At 40.2% G+C, this 18480-nt stretch overlaps 1 protein-coding gene across 8 annotated transcripts in view; it reads right to left on the minus strand.

The window, feature by feature from the left end:
* Window positions 1–18480, minus strand: part of pomt2 (protein-O-mannosyltransferase 2) — a 344167-nt gene that overhangs the window by 309051 nt on the left and 16636 nt on the right. For 7 of the 8 annotated variants that reach the window (XR_009510880.1, XM_059962960.1, XM_059962973.1 and 4 more), the window contains exon 2: window positions 3162–3246. The exons of the other annotated variant lie outside the window; for it this stretch is intronic. Coding sequence is in view for 6 of the 7 variants with exons in the window: in XM_059962960.1 (XP_059818943.1) it covers window positions 3162–3246 (85 nt within the window). In the remaining variant the exon portion in view is untranslated. The remainder of the gene's footprint in view (window positions 1–3161; window positions 3247–18480) is intronic. 8 annotated transcript variants of the gene reach the window in all.

Consider the following 18480-nt stretch of genomic DNA (forward strand, 5'->3'; position numbering starts at 1 on the left):
TGGATGGTTTGTGGTGTGTAAAATGTGTGCAGGATAGTTTTTTGCAGCAATACATAGAGGTACTGACTAGAGAAGGGGCAGTGTTGGATCCCCTGTTAGGGAATGAAGTAGGTCAGGTGATGGTGGTATGGGTTGGGGAGCACGTCGGGTCCAGTGATCACAATACCATTAGTTTCAAAATAATTATGGAGAAGGATAGGACTGGACCCAGGGTTGAGATTTTTGATTGGAGAAAGGCTGTTTGAGCAGATGAGAAAGGAGTTAGAAGGAGTGGATTGGGACAATTTGTTTTATGGGAAGGATGTAATAGAGAAATGGAGGTCATTTAAAGGTGAAATTTTGAAGGTACAGAATCTTTATGTTCCTGATCGGTTGAAAGGAAAAGTTAAAAGTTTGAGAGAGCCATGGTTTTCAAGGGATGTTGGAAACTTGGTTCAGAAAAAGAGGGAGATCTACAATAAATATAGGCAACATGGAGTAAATGAGGTGCTCGAGGAATATAAAGAATGTAAAAAGAATCTTAAGAAAGAAATTAGAAAAGCTAAAAGAAGATATAAAGTTGCTTTGGCAAATAAGATGAAAATAAATCCGAAGGGTTTCTACAGTTAAATTAATAGCAAAAGGATAGTGAGGGATAAAATTGGTCCCTTAGAAAATCAGATTGGACAGCTAAGTGTGAAACTGAAAGAGATGGGGGAGATTTTGAACAATTTCTTTTCTTCTGTATTCACTAAGGAGAAAGATATTGAATTATGTAAGGTAAGGCAAAAAAGTAGGGAAGTTATGGAAACTATGACGATTAAAGAGGAGGAAGTACTGGCACATTTAAGGAATATAAAAGTGGATAAATCTCCAGGTCCTGACAGGATATTCCCTAGGACCTTGAGGGAAGTTAGTGTAGAAATAGCAGGAGCTCTGACAGAAATATTTCAAATGTCATTAGAAATGGGGATGGTGCTGGAGGATTGGCATATTGATCATGTTGTTCCATTGTTTAAAAAGGGTTCTAAGAGTAAACCTAGCATTTATAGGCCTGTCAGTTTGACGTCAGTGGTGGGTAAATTAATGGAAAGTATTCTTAGAGATGGTATATATAATTATCTGGATAGACCAGGTCTGATTAGGAATAGTCAGCATGGATTTGCGCGTGGAAGGTCATGTTTGACAAATCTTTTTGAATTTTTTGAAGAGGTTACGAGGAAAGTTGACGAGGGGAAGGCAGTGGATGTTGTCTGTATGGACTTCAGTAAGGCCTTTGACAAGGTTCCGCATGGAAGGTTAGTTAGGAAGGTTCAATCGTTAGGTATTAATATTGAAGTAGTAAAATGGATTCAACAGTTGCTAGATGGGTGATGCCAGAGAATAGTGGTGGATAACTGTTTGTCAGGGTGGAGGCCAGTGACTAGTGGTGTGCCTCAGGGATCTGTATTGGGTCCAATGTTGTCTGTCATATACATTAATGATCTGGATGATGGGGTGGTAAATTGGAGTAGTAGGTATGCAGATGATACTAAGGTAGGTGGCATTGTGGATAATGAAGTAGGTTTTCAAAGCTTGCAGAGAGATTTAGGTCAATTAGAAGAGTGGGCTGAGCGATGGCAGATGGAGTTTAATGCTGATAAGTGTGAGGTACTACATTTTGGTAGGAATAATCCAAATAGGACATATATGGTAAATGGTAGGGCATTGAAGACTGCAGTAGAACAGAGTGATCTAGGAATAATGGCGCATAGTTCCCTGAAGGTGGAATCTCATGTGGATAGGGTGGTTAAGAAAGCTTTCGGTATGCTGGCCTTTATAAATCAGAGCATTGAGTATAGGAGTTGGGATGTAATTCTAAAATTGTACAAGGCATTGGTAAGGCCAAATTTGGAGTACTGTGTACAGTTCTGGTCACCAAATTATAGGAAAGATATCAACAAAATAGAGAGAGTACAGAGAAGATTTACTAGAATGTTACCTGGGTTTCAGCACCTAAGTTACAGGGAAAGGCTGAACAAGTTAGGTCTTCATTCTTTGGAGCGTAGAAGGTTGAGGGGGGACTTGATAGAGGTATTTAAAATAATGAGGGGGATAGATCGAGTTGATGTGGATAGGCTTTTTCCATTGAGAGTAGGGGAGATTCAAACAAGAGAACATGAGTTGAGTCTTAGGGGGCAAAAGTTTAAGGGTAACACGAGGGGGGATTTCTTTACTCAGAGAGTGGTAGCTGTGTGGAATGAGCTTCCAGTAGAAGTGGTAGAGGCAGGTTCAGTATTGTCATTTAAAGTAAAATTGGATAGGTATATGGACAGGAAAGGAATGAAGGGTTATGGGCTGAGTGCGGGCCAGTGGGACTAGGTGAGTGTAAACGTCGGCACAGACTAGAAGGGCCGAGATTACCTGCTTCCGTGCTGTAATTGTTATATGGTTATATATTGGTCGTAAGTAGCACAGATCTAACCCTAACAGACTACAAATTCCACTGCTTTTGAGTTACATATGTTTGGTATGTTCTCAAAGGCACACTCTCATCCACTCAGTCAGGGGACTAAGTTCAAGAGCCACAAGATAATGTTGCAGCTGTATGAAACCCTGGTTAGACCACACTTGGAATCCTATATGCCTCATTATAAGAAGGATGTCAATGTTTCAGAAAGACTGCAAATGAGATTTACCAGGAAGCAACCTTGACTAGAGGACATATCTTAAGAAGATAGGTTGAGTGAGTGAGGGCTTTTCTCCTTGCAGCAAAAAGGATGAGAGGTAACTTGATAGAGGCACACAAGACGATATGAGGCATAGGTCCAGTGCATAGCTTTTTCCCAGGGTGGAAATGGCTAATACAAGGAGGAATAATTTTGGTGATTCGAGGAAAGTATAGGGGGAATGTCAAGGGTAAGTTCTTTACAAAGAGAGTGATGGTAGAGGCAAATACATTAGGGATGTTAAAGGGATTCTTAGATAGACACATGGATGATAGAAAAATGGAAGATAATGTTGAAGGGAAGGATAAGATTGATCTCAGAGTGGATTAAAAGAGTGGCTTAACATCGTGGGCTGAAAGGTATGTACTGTGCTGATACATTCTATATTATAAATATATTCCTCTACTGCTCTGTCTCGTCCCTTGGAAACCTCATTATCTTTATTTCTTTAATTCTTCATGTAGGAATTCATACCTTGCCTAGTGGAGGATGAACATCGAAGAAAAATGTCTGGTTGATATAATAACTTCCCATTTTTCCAAAGTGAGTTTCATCCCAACTGTGAAGAGGAACAAATATTAATGATGCTGGATTTCAAAAATGCTACTTTCTCAACCAGACTACTTACAAGCATACATCACAGGCTCCACAACCACACATAATTAAATAATGCAAAATAAACAGCCAGCAAAATTAAAGGCAAAACAGAAAAGTAGGGGCTTATAATGGGAAATGTGGAAATGATAAAGATGTGTATCAATGGGCTGAATGGGCTATTCTGCTCCTATATCTTATGGTCTAAAGACAGTGCTTTCAATCAGTCAACATTCCACAATCCTCCTGGAGGAAAACTAAGACCTCTTATTTTTATATTTAAAATGTTAATAAATACTAATAAATCAGGAGGTGGCTGAAATTTTCATAATGAAGTAGGCACTGTTAGATAATTAATGAGTTAAGATGGGTAGAGCATGAGTAAATGAAATTTAATTCTAAGTGTGAAAGAAGCATTTTGAGAAGTCCAATGAAGTGAGAATTTTTGGATCTTAAGGAATATTGAGGTACAGAAGATGTTGGTGTACTCATAAACAAATCCCTTAAGGTGGCAGCTACAGGTGCTCAGGGCATAAGAATACCATCTGAGCAGGTACAGCCCAGCAGGCCCCTCAAGCCTGTGCTACCACTCCTTTGCTACTTTGTCAAAATATCATCAGGGCAAGGAATTAGGAGCAGAATTAGACAATTTGGCCCACTGAATCTATTCCACCAAATCATCATGGCTGATCCATTATTCCTCTCAACCCCAATATCTTGCCTTCTCCTCGTATCCCTTCATGAACTGACCAATCATTCTATCAACCTCTGCCTTAAATAATCATAAAGACTTGACTTTAACAGCTGCCTGTTACAATGAATTCCACAGATTCACCACTCTCTGGCTAAAGAAATTCCTCGTCTCCATAGTAAAAGGACGCCCCGCTTTCTGAGGCTGTATCTCTGGTCTTAGACTCTCGTACCATAGGAAACATCCTCTCCACATCCACTCCATCAAAGTCTTTCACCATTTGATAGGTTTCATTCGTATTATCCCTCATTTTTTTGAATTCTAGTCAATACAGGCCCAGAGCCATCAACACTCTTCATACGACAAGCCATTAAATCCTGGAATCATTTTAGTGAACCTCCTTTGAACCCTTTCCAGTTTCAGCACATTCTTCCTAAGGGGCCCAAACCAGCTCACAATATTCCAAGTAAGGTCTCACCAGTGCTTTATAAAGTTTTAACATTACATCCTAGCTTTCATATTCTAATACTCTTGAAATTAATACTAACACTGCGTTTGCCTTCCTCACTACAGACTCAATCTGCAAATTAACCTTTAGGGAATCCTGCACAAGGACCCCCAAGTACCTATGCTTACCAGTTTTTCTGTATCTTCTCTCATTTAGGAAAATCAACCCTTTTGTTTCTTCTACCAAAGTGCATGACCATGCACTTCCCAAGTGTATTCCATATGCTACTTCCTTGCCCATTCTCCAAACCCGTTCTTCTGTACCCTCCCTACTTCCTCAAAAATGCATGCCTCTCCAACTATCTTCATACTGTCTGCAAATTTTGCAACAATTCCATCATCCAAATCATTGGCATATAACGTAAAAAGAATCAGTCCAAACACAGACACCTGTGGAACATCACTACTCACCAGCAGCCAACCAGAAAAGGCTCCCTTTATTCCCACTCTTGGCCTCTTGCCAATCAGCCAATGCTTTAGCCATACTAGAATCTTTCCCATAATACAATGGGCTCGTACCTTGTTAAGCAGCATCATATGTGGTACTGTAGCGGTGTGATACATGCAGCGCTAAAATTACGACACGGAGTCGGTAACTGCAGTCGAAGGAAAAACTTTATTCGAAATCCTCAGCCTCACTTTTAAGCCTCCCTCAACCTGCACCCCCACCCCCACCCCCCGTGGCGCAGAGGCTCCAAAGCTCTGTGCTCGCAAACCCCCGTAGGCTATCTCCCTTAGCCAGAAAGCTGGCTAATTGTGAGCTGGTTCGGATGTGCCAGGAAATGGGTCGCCACAGTACCTTGTCAAAGACCTTCTGAAAATCCAAGTACACATCAACTGATTCTCCTTTGTTATCCTGCTTGTTATTTCTTCAAAGTCCAACAGATTTATCAGGCAAGATCTTCCCTTAAGGAAACCATACTAACTATGACCTAAACTCACATCCTTAATAATCGACTCCAACATCTTCCCAAACACTCAGTTCAGACTAATTGGGCTATAATTTCCTTCTTCTGCCTCTCTCTGTTCTTGAAGAATGGTGTGAAATTTGCAACTTTCCTGTCTTCCAGAACCATTCTAGAATCTGATGATTCTTGAAAGATCATTACTAATGCCTCCACAAACTCATCAGCTACCTCTTTCTGAACCCTGGGGTGTACATCATCTGGTCCAAGTGCCTTACGTACCTTCAGACCTTTGAGTTTCCTAAAAACGCTCTCCCTAGTAATGGTGACTTCACACATTTCATGACTTCTCATACCTGGAACTTTGACCATACTGCTAGTGTCTTCCACAGTAAAGACAGAAGCAAAATACTTAGTCAATTCATCCATCATTTCCTTGACCCCATTACTACCACTCCAGTATTGTTTTCCTGTGGTCTGATATCCACTTTCATCTCTCCTTTACGCTTCATGTCTCTGAAAAAATGTTTGGTAACATCTTTAGTATCTTTAAATCGAAGCAAGAGGCAGAGAGTGAAGAAGTAAAGGCATCTCGGAGAGAAACTTTTTTTTAAAACTGATCAGGGAAAAGAGGCTGGACTGCGCAGGCGCGTGACATAGCACACCAAAGGTTTAAAAAAAATGTCATATACAGCGGCCATCGTCGTAGCAGCCATCAGAGTGGACTGAGTCAGACTGGGACAGCTTTGGCTCAAAAGGCTTTGACATGAACACGCAGAGGCGAAGGTAGGTTCCGGTAAATTTTGTTTTGTTTGTTCAGTGTAGAGAGAATGCCAGGCAGGATGCTGGAATGCTCCTCTTGCAGGATGTGGGAAGTCCGGGAGACCTCCAGTGTCCCTGACAATGACACCTGCAAGAAGTGCATCTAGCTGCAGCTCCTAACAAACAGTGTTAGGGAACTGGAGCAGGAGCTGGATGACCCCGGATCGTTCGGGAGAATGAGGAGTTTATAGATAGTAACTACAGGGAGGCAGTTACGCCAAAGCAGCAGCGCACAAGTAATTGGATTACCGTCAGGCGAGGGAAGGGGAAATGGCAGGCAGAGCAGGGCTCCCCTGTGGCCATTCCCCTCAACAACAAGTATACCGATTTGGATACTGTTGGGGGGGATGACTTACCTGGGACCAGCTGCGTAAGCGGGATCTCCCTGGCACGGGGGGTGGGTGGGGGGAAGAAGAGGAGAGCTGTAGTGATAGGGCACTCAAGACAGGAGGTTCTGTTGTCAGATCAGAGACTCCCGGATGGTTTGTTGCATCCCAGGTGCCAGGGTCAAGGATGTCCCTGATCCCGTGCACAGCATTCTGAAATGGGAGGGTGAGCAGCCAGATGTCATGGTACACATCGGTACCAATGACAGGAAGAAAGAGTGAGGTCCTGAAGTGTGAGTATAGAGAGCTTGGTAGGAAGTTAAAAAGCAGGACTTCAAGGGTGGTAATCTCAGGATTGCTACCTGTGCCACATGCCAGTGAGGGTAAGAATAGGATGCTCTAGAGGATGAACACATGGCTGAGGAACTGGTGTAGGGGGCAGGGTTTCAGATTTCAGGATCATCAGGACCTCTTCTGGGGCAGGTGGGACCTGTACAAGAGAGACAGGTTACACCTGAACTACAGGGTGACCAATGTCCTTGCAGGGAGGTTTCTAGTGCTATTGGGGGGGTTTAAACGAGATTTGCAGAGGGATGGGAACCAGAGTGCCAGAGTGATAGTGGAGCGGGGGTGAAAATAAATGATGTTAAAGTTTCATGCAAAGTCACAAATAGAAGGGTTGTGTGTGGTGATAATAATCTTCTGGGGTGTGTCTATTTCAATGCAAGAAGTATTGTGGGGAAGGCTTACGAGCTGAGGGCGTGGATTATCATATGGAATTATGACATTGTAGCCATTAGTGAAACTTGGCTACAGGAGGGGCAGGACGAGCAGCTAAATGTTCCAGGGTTTCGATGTTTCAGACGAGATAGAGGCAGAGGGATGGTGGGGGGGGGGGGGGGGGTGGTGGCATTGCTAGTCAGGGAAAATGTTACATCAGTGCTCAGGCAGGACAGATTAGAGGGCTGTCTACCAAGGCCATATGGGTGGAGCTGAGAAACAAGAAAGGTATGACCACATTAATGCGATTGTATTATAGACCACCCAATAGTCAGCAAGAATTAGAGGAACAAACCTGCAGAGAGATAGCAGACAACTGCAGGAAACAAAGTTGTGATAGTAGAGGATTTTAATTTTCCATGTATTGATTGGGACTCCCACACTGTTAAAGGTCTAGACGGGTTAGAGTTTATAAAAAGTGTTCAGGAAAGTTTTCTAAATCAATATATATAGGTACTGACTGGAGAGGATGCAATATCATATCTCCTATTAGGAAACGAGTTAAGACAGGTGACGGAAGTGTGTGCAGGGGAACACTTTGGTTCCAGTGATCACAACACCTTTAGTTTCAACTTGATCACGGATAAAGATAGATCTGGTCCTCGGGTTGAGGTTCTAAACTGGAAAAAGGCCAAATTTGAAGAAATGAGAAAGGATCTAAAAAGCGTGGATTGGGACAGGTTGTTCTCTGGCAAGGATGCTGTTAGTAAGTGGGAGGCATTCAAAGGAGAAATTTTGAAAGTGCAGAGTTTGTATGTTCCTGTCAGGATTAAAGGCAAAGTAAGTAATAATAAGGAACCTTGATTCTCATGGGATATTGGAACTCTGATAAAGAAGAAGAAAGATGTATGACATGTATAGGAAACAGGGAGCAAACTATGGTACTTGAGGAATATTAAAAGTGCAAAAAAAATACTTAAGAAAGAAATCTGGATGGCTAAAAGAAGGCATGGGGTAGCTCTGGCAGTCAAGGTGAAGGATAATCCAAAGAGTTTCTACAGGTATATTAAGAGCAAAAGGATAGTAAGGGATAAAATAACTATAGGTAGAATGGAGTAAATGAGGTGCTTGAGGAATATAAAGAACGTAAAAAGAATCTTAAGAAAGAAATTAGAAAAGCTAAAAGAAGATACGAGGTTGCTTTGGCAAGTAAGGTGAAAATAAATTCAAAGGGTTTCTACAGTTATATTAATAGCAAAAGGATAGTGAGGGATGAAATTGGTCCCTCAGAGAATCAGAGTGGACATCTATGTGTGGAGCCAAAAGAGATGGGAGAGATTTTGAACAATTTCCTTTCTTGGGTATTCACCAAGGAGAAGGATATTGAATTGTGTAAGGTAAGGGAAACAAGTAGGGAAGTTATGGAAACTATGACGATTAAAGAGGAGGAAGTGCTGGTGCTTTTAAGGAATATAAAAGGGGATGAATCTCCAGGTCCTGACAGGATATTCCTTAGGATCTTGAGGGAAGTTAGTGTAGAAATAGCAGGGGCTCTGACAGAAATATTTCAAATGTCATTAGAAACGGGGATGCTGCCAGAGGATTGGTATAATGCTCATGTTGTTCCATTGTTTAAAAAGGGTTCTAAGAGTAAACCTAGCAATTATAGGCCTGTCAGCTTGACGTCACTGGTGGGTAAATTAGTGGAAAGTATTCTTAGAGATGGTATATATAATTATCTGGATAGACAGGGTCTGATTAGGAACAGTCAACATGGATTTGTGTGTGGAAGGTCATGTTTGACAAATCTTATTGAATTTTTTGAAGAGGTCATCAGGAAAGTTGACGAGGGTAAAACAGTGGATGTTGTCTATATGGACTTCAGTAAGGCCTTTGACAAGGTTCCGCTCAGAAGGTTAGTTAGGAAGGTTCAATGGTTAGGTATTAATATTGAAGTAGTAAAATGGATTCAACACTGGCTGGATAGGAGATGCCAGAGAGTAGTGGTGGATAGCTGTTTGTCAGGTTGGAGGCCGGTGACTAGTGGTGTGCCTCAGGGATCTGTACTGGGTCCAATGTTGTTTGTCATATACATTAATGATCTGGATGATGGGGTGGTAAATTGGATTAGTAAATATGTAGATGATACTGAGGTAGGAGGCGTTGTGGATAATGAAGTAGGTTTTCAAAGCTTGCAGAGAGATCTAGGCAAGATAGAAGAGTGGGCTGAATGAAGGCAGATGGAGTTTAATGCTGTTAAGTGTGAGGTGCTACATTTTGGTAGGAATAATCCAAATAGGACATACATAGTAAATGGTAGGGAATTGAAGAATGCAGTAGAACAGAGTGATCTAGGAATAATAGTGCATAGCTCCCTGAAGGTGGAATCTCATGTGGATAGGGTGGTGAAGAAAGCTTTTGGTATATTGGCCTTTATAAATCAGAACATTGAGTATAGGAGTTGGGATGTAATGTTAAAATTGTACAAGGCATTGGTCAGGCCAAATTTAGAGTATTGTGTACAGTTCTGGTCACCGAATTATAGGAAAGATATCAACAAAATAGAGAGAGTACAGAGAAGAGTTACTAGAATGTTACCTGGGTTTCAGCACTTAAGTTAAAGAGAAAGGTTGAACAAGTTAGGTCTTTATTCCTTGGCACATAGAAGTTTGAGGGGGGGACTTGATAGAGGTATTTAAATTTATGAGGGGGATAGATTGAGTTGACGTGGATAGGCTTTTTCCACTGAGAGTAGGGGAGATTCAAACAAGAGGACTTGAGTTGAGAATTAGGGGGCAAAAGTTTAGGGGTAACATGAGAAGGAATTTCTTTACTCAGAGAGTGGTAGCTGTGCGGAACGGGATTCCAGTAGAAATGGTAGAGGCACGTTCAGTATTGTCATTTAAAGTAAAATTGGATAGGTATAGGAACAGGAAAGGAATGGAGGGTTATGGGCTGAGTGCAGTTCAGTGGGACTAGGTGAGAATAAGCGTTCAGCATGGACTAGAAGAGCCGAGATGGCCTGTTTTTGTGTTGTAATTGTTATAAGGTTTTAAAATTGGTCCTCTTGAAGATTGGAATGGTCGGCTATGTATGGAACCAAAAGAAATGGAGGAGATCTTAAATGGGTTTTTTGCATCTGTATTTACTAAGGAAACTGGCATGGAGTCTATGGAAATAAGTCAAGCAGGTAGTGAGGTCATGGAACCTATACAGATTGAAGAGGAGGAGGTGCTTGTTATCTTGAGGCAAATCAGAGTAGATAAATCCCCAGGACCTGACAGGGTATTCCCTTGGACCTTGAAGGAGACTAGTGTTGAAATTGCAGGGGCCCTGGCAGATATATTTTAAATGTCGGTTTCTACAGGTGAGGTGCCGGAGGATTGCTCATGTTGTTCCGTTAAAAAAGGCTCTAAACTTGGATAAGAGTGAATTATTTCCCTTAAACGCACAAACTTTATTGAATGACAGGATACCATTTAAAGTTGTTACTGATAACTTTACCTATTTAGGTATAAAAATTACCAAGAAATATAAAGATTTATTTGGACTGAATTTTTTACCTATGCTTCATCAAATTCAACAACTTACTACAAGATGGTCTCCCTTATTTTTATCATTAATTGGTCAGATTAATGCTATTAAAATGATGATTTTACCGAAATTTTTATACTTATTTCAAGCCTTACCAATTTTTATTCCTAAATCTTTTTTTGATAACATTGATTCAAAAATTTCCTCATTTGTGTGGCAAAATAAAAACCCTAGGTTAAGTAAAAGGCAATTACAAAAATCTAAAAAAGATGGTGGTTTAGCTTTACCTAACTTTAGATTTTATTATTGGGTAAATAATATTCGTAACTTAATGTATTGGAAATTAGATTTGGATTCACCATTGTGCCCACAGTGGGTAAATTTGGAATGTAATGAGGTAAAGGGATATTCTCTATTCTCTGTTCTTGGTTCTTTTCTTCCTGCTGATTTAGTTAAATTTAATAAACAAATATCTAATCCTGTTATCAAACATACATTACGAATTTGGTTTCAATTTTGTAAGTTTTTTACTCTGAAAAACTTTGTTCTTGATAGCCCTATCTTACTTAATTTTTTTTTCAAACCTTCCTGGACAGATCAAGCTTTTAACATATGGAAAAGGAAAGGTATAAAATGTTTTCGTGATCTTTTTTTTGAAGATACTTTGATGTCCTTTGACCAACTTTCCAACAAATTTAAATTACCTAAATCTAATTTTTTCAGATATCTACAAATCAGAAATTTCTTACATAAAGTTTTACCATCTTTTCCTAATTCAACTTCAGTGGATTTTTCAGATTTGATTTTTACCTTAAACCCTTGTCAGAAGGGATTAGTAGCTTTTATTTATAATATGATTATGAAGATACAACCAGAAATATCAGATAGAATTAAACAAGAATGGGAAAAAGAACTTCGATATAATATTTCAACAGATAAATGGGAAAAAATTTTACAAATGGTTAATTCCTCTTCTATATGTGCTAAACATGCTTTAATACAATTTAAAATTGTACATAGAGCTTATATGTCTAAAGATAAGCTTGCTCGATTTTACTCTTATATTAACCCTCAATGTGACAGGTGTCATCTAGATGTGGCTTCATTGACCCACATGTTTTGGTCATGTCCCACTTTACATAATTATTGGAAGGACATATTTGTTACCATTTCTTCAATTTGGAATAATGATTTACAACCTCATTTTATTACTGCAATTTTTGGTATACCAAACGAGGATGATATTCAGTTTTCCCCTTCAATCAAACGAATGATTGCTTTTGTAACATTAATGGCCAGAAGGTCTATATTACAAAACTGGAAAGAAGTAAATCCTCCTACCACGTCTCAGTGGCTTTCTCAAACTATTTCATATCTAAGTTTGGAAAAAATTAGAAGCACTATTTTTGACTCATCAGTCAAATTTGAGGAAACTTGGGGACCGTTTATTCGGCATTTTCATATGAATTAATCTGACCTTTTCTAGACCTTCTCTCTGCTTATTCTTGTTCAGGTATGGAGTTCCAGAGTTTTTTTTTGACACTATCACATACTTATAAACTGTTGCTATTGCCCATGTTAGTTTAGTTTAGTGTTTTTTTTTTCAACATACATTTTCTTTCACTTATTTTCAATTTTTTTTTTCTTTTTTGACGATTATTTTTGTTTTCTTTTCATATATAGTTAGATAGATGATTGATTAAGGTACTTGTTTCTATTGATGTTTTAATAGGATATTATTATCTTATTATCAATGTAATTTCAAGTCTATTGTATTCATAACCTATTCATTATTATGTTATGTTTTTTTTTATATATATATGAAACTTAATAAAAAGATTGAAAAAGAAAGAAAAGAAAAAAGGCTCTAAAAGTAATCTGGGAAATTACAGGTCGGTAAATTTTACATCGGTAGTAGGTAAATTATTGGAAGGAGTACTGAGAGACAGGATCAACAAGTATTTAGATAGACGGACTTATTCGGGAGAGTCAACACGGCTTTGTGCATGGTAGGTCATGTTTAACAAATCTATTAGAGTTTTTTGAGGAGGTTACCAGGAATGTGGATGAAGGGAAGGCAGTGGATGTTGTCTACATGAACTTCAGTAAGGCCTTTAATAAGGTCCTGCATGGGAAGTTAGTTAGGAAGATTCAGTCGCTAGGTATACATGGTGATGTAGTAAATTGGATTAGACATTGGCTCAATGGGAGAAGTGGCAGTGGAGGATTGCTTCTCTGAGTGGAGGCCTGTGACTAGTGGTGTGCCACAGGGATCATTGCTGGGTCCATTGTTATTTGTCATCTATATCAATGATCTAGATGATAAGCTGGTAAAATGGATCAGCAGATTTGCTGATGATAGAAAGATTGGAGGTGTAATGGACAGTGAGGAAGGTTTTCAAAGCTTGCAGAGGGATCTGGACCAGCTGGAAAAATGGGCTGAAAAATGGCAGATGGAGTTTAATACAGACAAGTGTGAGATATTGCACTTTGGAAGAACAAACCAAGGTAGATCATACAAGGTAAATGGTAGGACACTGAGGAATGCAGTAGAACAGAGTGACCTAGGAATACAGATACAAAATTCCCTAAAAGTGGTGTCATAAGTAGATAGGATCGTAAAGAGAGTTTTTGGTACATTGGCCTTTATAAATCAAAGTACTGAGTATAAGAGTTGAAACGTTATGGTGAGGTTGTATAAGGCATTGGTGAGGCCAAATTTGGAGTATTGTGTGCAGTTTTGGTCACTGAATCACTAGAAGGATATTAATAAGGTTGAAAGAGTGCAGAGAAGGTTTACAAGGATGTTGCCGGGACTTGAGAAACTGAGTTACAAAAAAAGGTTGAATAGGTTAGGACTTTATTCCCTGAAGCATAGAAGAATGAGGGGAGATTTGATAGAGGTATATAAAATTATGATGGGTATAGATAGAGTGAATGCAAGCAGGCTTTTTCCACTGAGGCTTGGAGAGAGAAATACCGGAGGACATGGGTTAAGGGTGAAAGGGGAAAAATTTAAAGGTAACATTGGGGGGGGGCTTCTTCACACAGAGAGTGGTGGGAGTGTGGAATGAGCTGCCAGATGAAGTGGTAAATGCGGGCTCACTTTTAACATTTAAGAAAAACTTGGACAGGTACGGAGAGGTGTACGGAGGGATATGAGACCAGGTGCAGGTCAGTGGGACGAGGCAGAAAAATGGTTTGGCACAGCCAAGTAGGGACAAAAGGCCTGTTTCTGTGCTGTTATGTTCTATGGTTCTATTACTGGCTAGTGAACTTTTGCATTCCATCTTTACTTTGTCAATGTCTTTTTCAGTTGCCTTTTGTTGGTTTTCAATTAAGTCACCCCTCTTTTTTGCTGAATTCTTGTAAATTTAGGCCCAGAACCTTCAAACGATCTTCATCTGACAAGCCATTCAATCATGGAATCCTTTTTGTGAACTGCTTTGAACCCTCACCAGTATCAGCACAGCCTTTCTATGATATGGGGCCCAAAACTGCTCACAAAATACTCCAAATGAGAACTCACAGTGCTTTATAAACCCACTACATTACACCCTTGCTTTTCTATTAAAGTCCTCTTGAAAATAATACCAACATCACATGTGCCTTACTCACCACAGACTCAATCTGAATATTAACCTTTAGGAAATCCTGCACAAGGACTCACAAGTCCCTTCATGCCTCAGTTTTTTGTATTTTCTCTCCATTTAGAAAATAGTCAACCGTTTCATTTCTTTTTCCAAAGTGCATGACAATAAACTTTCCGACATTGTATTCCATCACTGCAAACCTGAGCAACACGCACAAAATGCTGAAGGAACTCAGCAGGCCAGGCAGCACCTATTGAAAGAAAGTACAGTCGACATTTCCAGCTGAAACATCGCGGGGAACCTACATCCTTGCCAGCAGGTTTGTTAAAGCTGTTGGGGCAGGTTTAAAGAAATTTGGCAGGGGGATGGGAAACTGGGTGATAGGGTTAAGGATGGTGCAGTTGGTATACAGGTCAATGCAGTGTGTAGTAAGGCCATGAGGAAAGACAGGCAAAATTGCAGTCAGTGGGATGACTTAAAGTGTAACAGGAGCAAAATCAAAATGGTGAATACAGGACTGAAGGTGCTATACTTGACTGCACACAGTAGATGGAATAAGGAAGATTTGGAAAGCATCAAGTTGGATAAGGTCTCGTTCCAGAGGATTGGAGGGTTGCAGATGTTGTTCTCTTATTCAAGAAAGGGAGTAGAGATAGCCCAGGAAATTATAGACCAGTGAGTCTTACTTCAGTGGTTGATAAGTTGATAGAAAAGATCCTGAGAGGCAGGATTTATGAACATTTGGAGAGATATAATATGATTAGGAATAGTCAGCATGGCTTTGTCAAAGGCAGATCATGCTTTACGAGCCTGATTAAATTTTTTGAGGATGTTACTAAACACATTGATGAAGGTAGAGCAGTAGATGTAATTTATATGGATTTCAGCAGGGCACTTGATAAATTACCCCATGCAAGGCTTATTCAGAAAGGAAGGAGGCATGGGATCCAAGGGGACATTGCTTTGTGGATCCAGAATTGGCTTGCTCACAGAGGGCAAAGGGTGGTTGTAGACAGGTCATATTCTGCATGGAGGTCAGTAACCAGTGGTGTGCCTCAGAGATCTGTTCTGGGACCCTTTCTCTTCATGATTTTTTTATAAATGACCAAATGATCTGAATGATGGAGGGATGGGTTAGTAAATTTGTTGATAACACAAAGGTTGGGGGTGTTGTGGATAGTGTGGAGGGGTGTCAAAGGGTACAGTGGGACATCAATAGGATGCAAAACTGGCAGATGGAGTTCAACCCAGAAGTGGCAGTGAGGTGGTTCATTTTGGTAGGTCAAATATGATGGCAGAATATACTATTAATGGTAAGACTTGGCAGTGTGGAGGATCAGAGGGATTTTGGAGACCCAGTCCATAAGACACTCAAAGCCACTGGTGCATTGGCCTTCATCAATCATGGGACTGAGTTTAAGAGCCAAGAGGTAATGTTACAGCTACATAGGACCCTGGTCGGAGTACTGTGCTCAGTTCTGGTAGCCTCACTACAGGAAGGATGTGGAAACCATAGAAAGGGTGCAGAGGAGATTTACAAGGATGTTGCCTGGATTGGGGAGCATGCCTTATGAGAATAGATTGAGTGAACTTGGCGTTTTCCCCTTGGAGTAACAGAGGATGAGAGGTGACCTGATAGAGGTGTATAAGATGATAAGAGGCATTGATCTTGTGGATAGTCAGAGGATATTTTCCAGGGCTGAAATGGCTATCGCGAGAGGGCACAGTTTTAAGGTGCTTGGAAGTAAGTACAGAGGAGATGTCAGAGATAAGTTTTTATGCAGAGTGGTGAGTGCGTGGAATGGGCTGCCAACAATGGTAGTGGAGGCAGATATGATAGGGTCTTTTAATAGGTACATGGAGCTTAGAAAAATAGGGCTATGGGTAACCCTAGATCATTTCTAAAGAAAGCACATGTTTGGCACAGCATTGTGGGCTGAAGGGTCTGTATTGTGCTGTGGGCTTTCTATGTTTCTATGTTGCATAGCACAGGCAGTAATCCCAAGATTATTAACTTTGAGGTCCTGCTTCTCAACTTCCTTCCTAACTCCCTGTATTCTGTTTTTAGGTGCTTCTCCCTTTTCATACCTATGTCGTTGGTACCAATATGTACCACAACCTCTGGCTGTTCACCTTCCCACATCAGGACATTGTGGGCACAACTTTGATGCAACCTTAGTGGAACCATGATGCAACCTTGGCTGACAAAGGAAGTCAAAGCCAACATAAAAGCGAAAGAGAAGGCACCTAACAGAGCAAAAATTTGTGGGAAGTTAAGAGGACCGTGATACTAAAAGAGCAATAAGGAGAGAAAAGATGAACTATGAAGGCAAGTCAGCCAATAAACTCAAGGACACCATGAGTTTTTTTAGTATATAAAATGCAAAAGAGAGACTCGAGTAAATATCAGATCACTGGAAAATTATGCTGAAGAGGTAGTAACAGAGGACAAACAAGTACTTTGCATCAGTCTTTATTGTGAAAGACACTAGCAGTGTGCTGGGTGGTCAAGAGTGTCAGAGGGCAGAGGTGAGTGAAGTTGTTCTTACAAGGGAGAAAGTGCTTGGGAAGCTGAAAGGTCTGAAGATACAGTTGCAAGAAAACATTTGTGAACCCTTTGCAATTGCCTGGTTTTCTGCATTAATTACTCATAAAAATGAGGTCTGATCTTCATCCAAGTCACAATAATAGACAAACACAATCTGCCTAAACTAAAAACACAATTGTACTTCTCATCAATACTAAATACACCATTCAAAAAAATCACAGCAACAGACAAAATGCCAGAGGAACTCAGCAGGCCAGACAGCACCTTGGTAAAAAAGTAGTCAACGGATTGGACCAAAAATTACAGTCTAGGTTTAAACAAAGTATGACAGCCTCTTGGGTAACACCTTCTACAAAAACTATTTGGAATCAAGTGTTCCGATCAATGAGATAAGATGGGAAGTGTGGGTTATAAAAGTGCCCTGCCCTATAAAAAAGATACACAAAGTCAGGTTACTGACGGAACCTGCCCTTCTCAAGAAGTATCTGTTTATGTGCACCATGCCTCAACCAAAACAACTTTCAGAGGACTCCAGAAGAATTAGAGAGATGCATGAAGCTGAAAAAGGCTGATAAAAAGCCTTTCCAAAGATTTGAGTGTTCGCTAATATACCACAAATATAAGGTAATTTTTATACTTCAAACAGATAGAAAACTAAAATGTATTATAAAAAAAATCACACTTGAACTCACCTATCTCAAACCTATTTTATTATCAGTCCACAGTAAGATCCGTGGAGGAAACTCAGTACTGTTGCTACTCTCCCTAGGAATGGGTGTCCTGCAAAGATCACGCCAAGAACACAATACAACATGCAATGCTGAAGGAGGTGAAAAAGAATCCAAGGATAACAGCAAAGACCTGCAGATATCTCTGGAATTTGCTGGTCTCTGGTCATGTGTTCACTATAAGAAAAACACTCAACAAGAATGGTGTTCATAGAAGGACACTACAGAGGAAATCACTGCTCTCCCAAAAAACATTGCTACACATCTCAAGTTAGCAAAAAGACCACCTGAATGCTCTAAACACTTGAGACAATGTTCTGTGGACAGATGGACATAAGTTGAACTTTTTGGCAGAAATGCACATGGCTATATTTGGAAAAGTGCACTGCACACGAACACCAAAAATCTCATCCCAACTGTGAAGCATGGTGGAAGGAGCATCATGGTTTGGGGCTGCTTTGCTGCCTCCGGACCTGGACAGCTTGCTGAGGGAACAATGAATTCAAAATTGTATCAAGACATTTTACAGCAGAATGTCAGGGGAGCAATCCATCACCTGAAACTTAATAGAAGTTGCATTCTGCAATAAGACAATCATCTGAAACAAGATTAAATCAATAACTGAATGGCTTAAAAAGAAAAAAATTCATATTTTGGAATGACCAAAAAAAGAGTCCAGAGTTTGACCCAATTGAGATGCTGTGGCATGACCTGAAGAGGGCTGTTCATACAAGGTATCCCAGAAATATAACATAGAAACATAGAAAACCTACAGCACAACTCAGGCCCTTCAACTGATAAAGCTGTGCCCAACATGTAGAAATT

The sequence above is a fragment of the Hypanus sabinus genome, chromosome 2 (assembly GCF_030144855.1).
Source record: "Hypanus sabinus isolate sHypSab1 chromosome 2, sHypSab1.hap1, whole genome shotgun sequence".
NCBI lineage: Eukaryota > Metazoa > Chordata > Chondrichthyes > Myliobatiformes > Dasyatidae > Hypanus > Hypanus sabinus.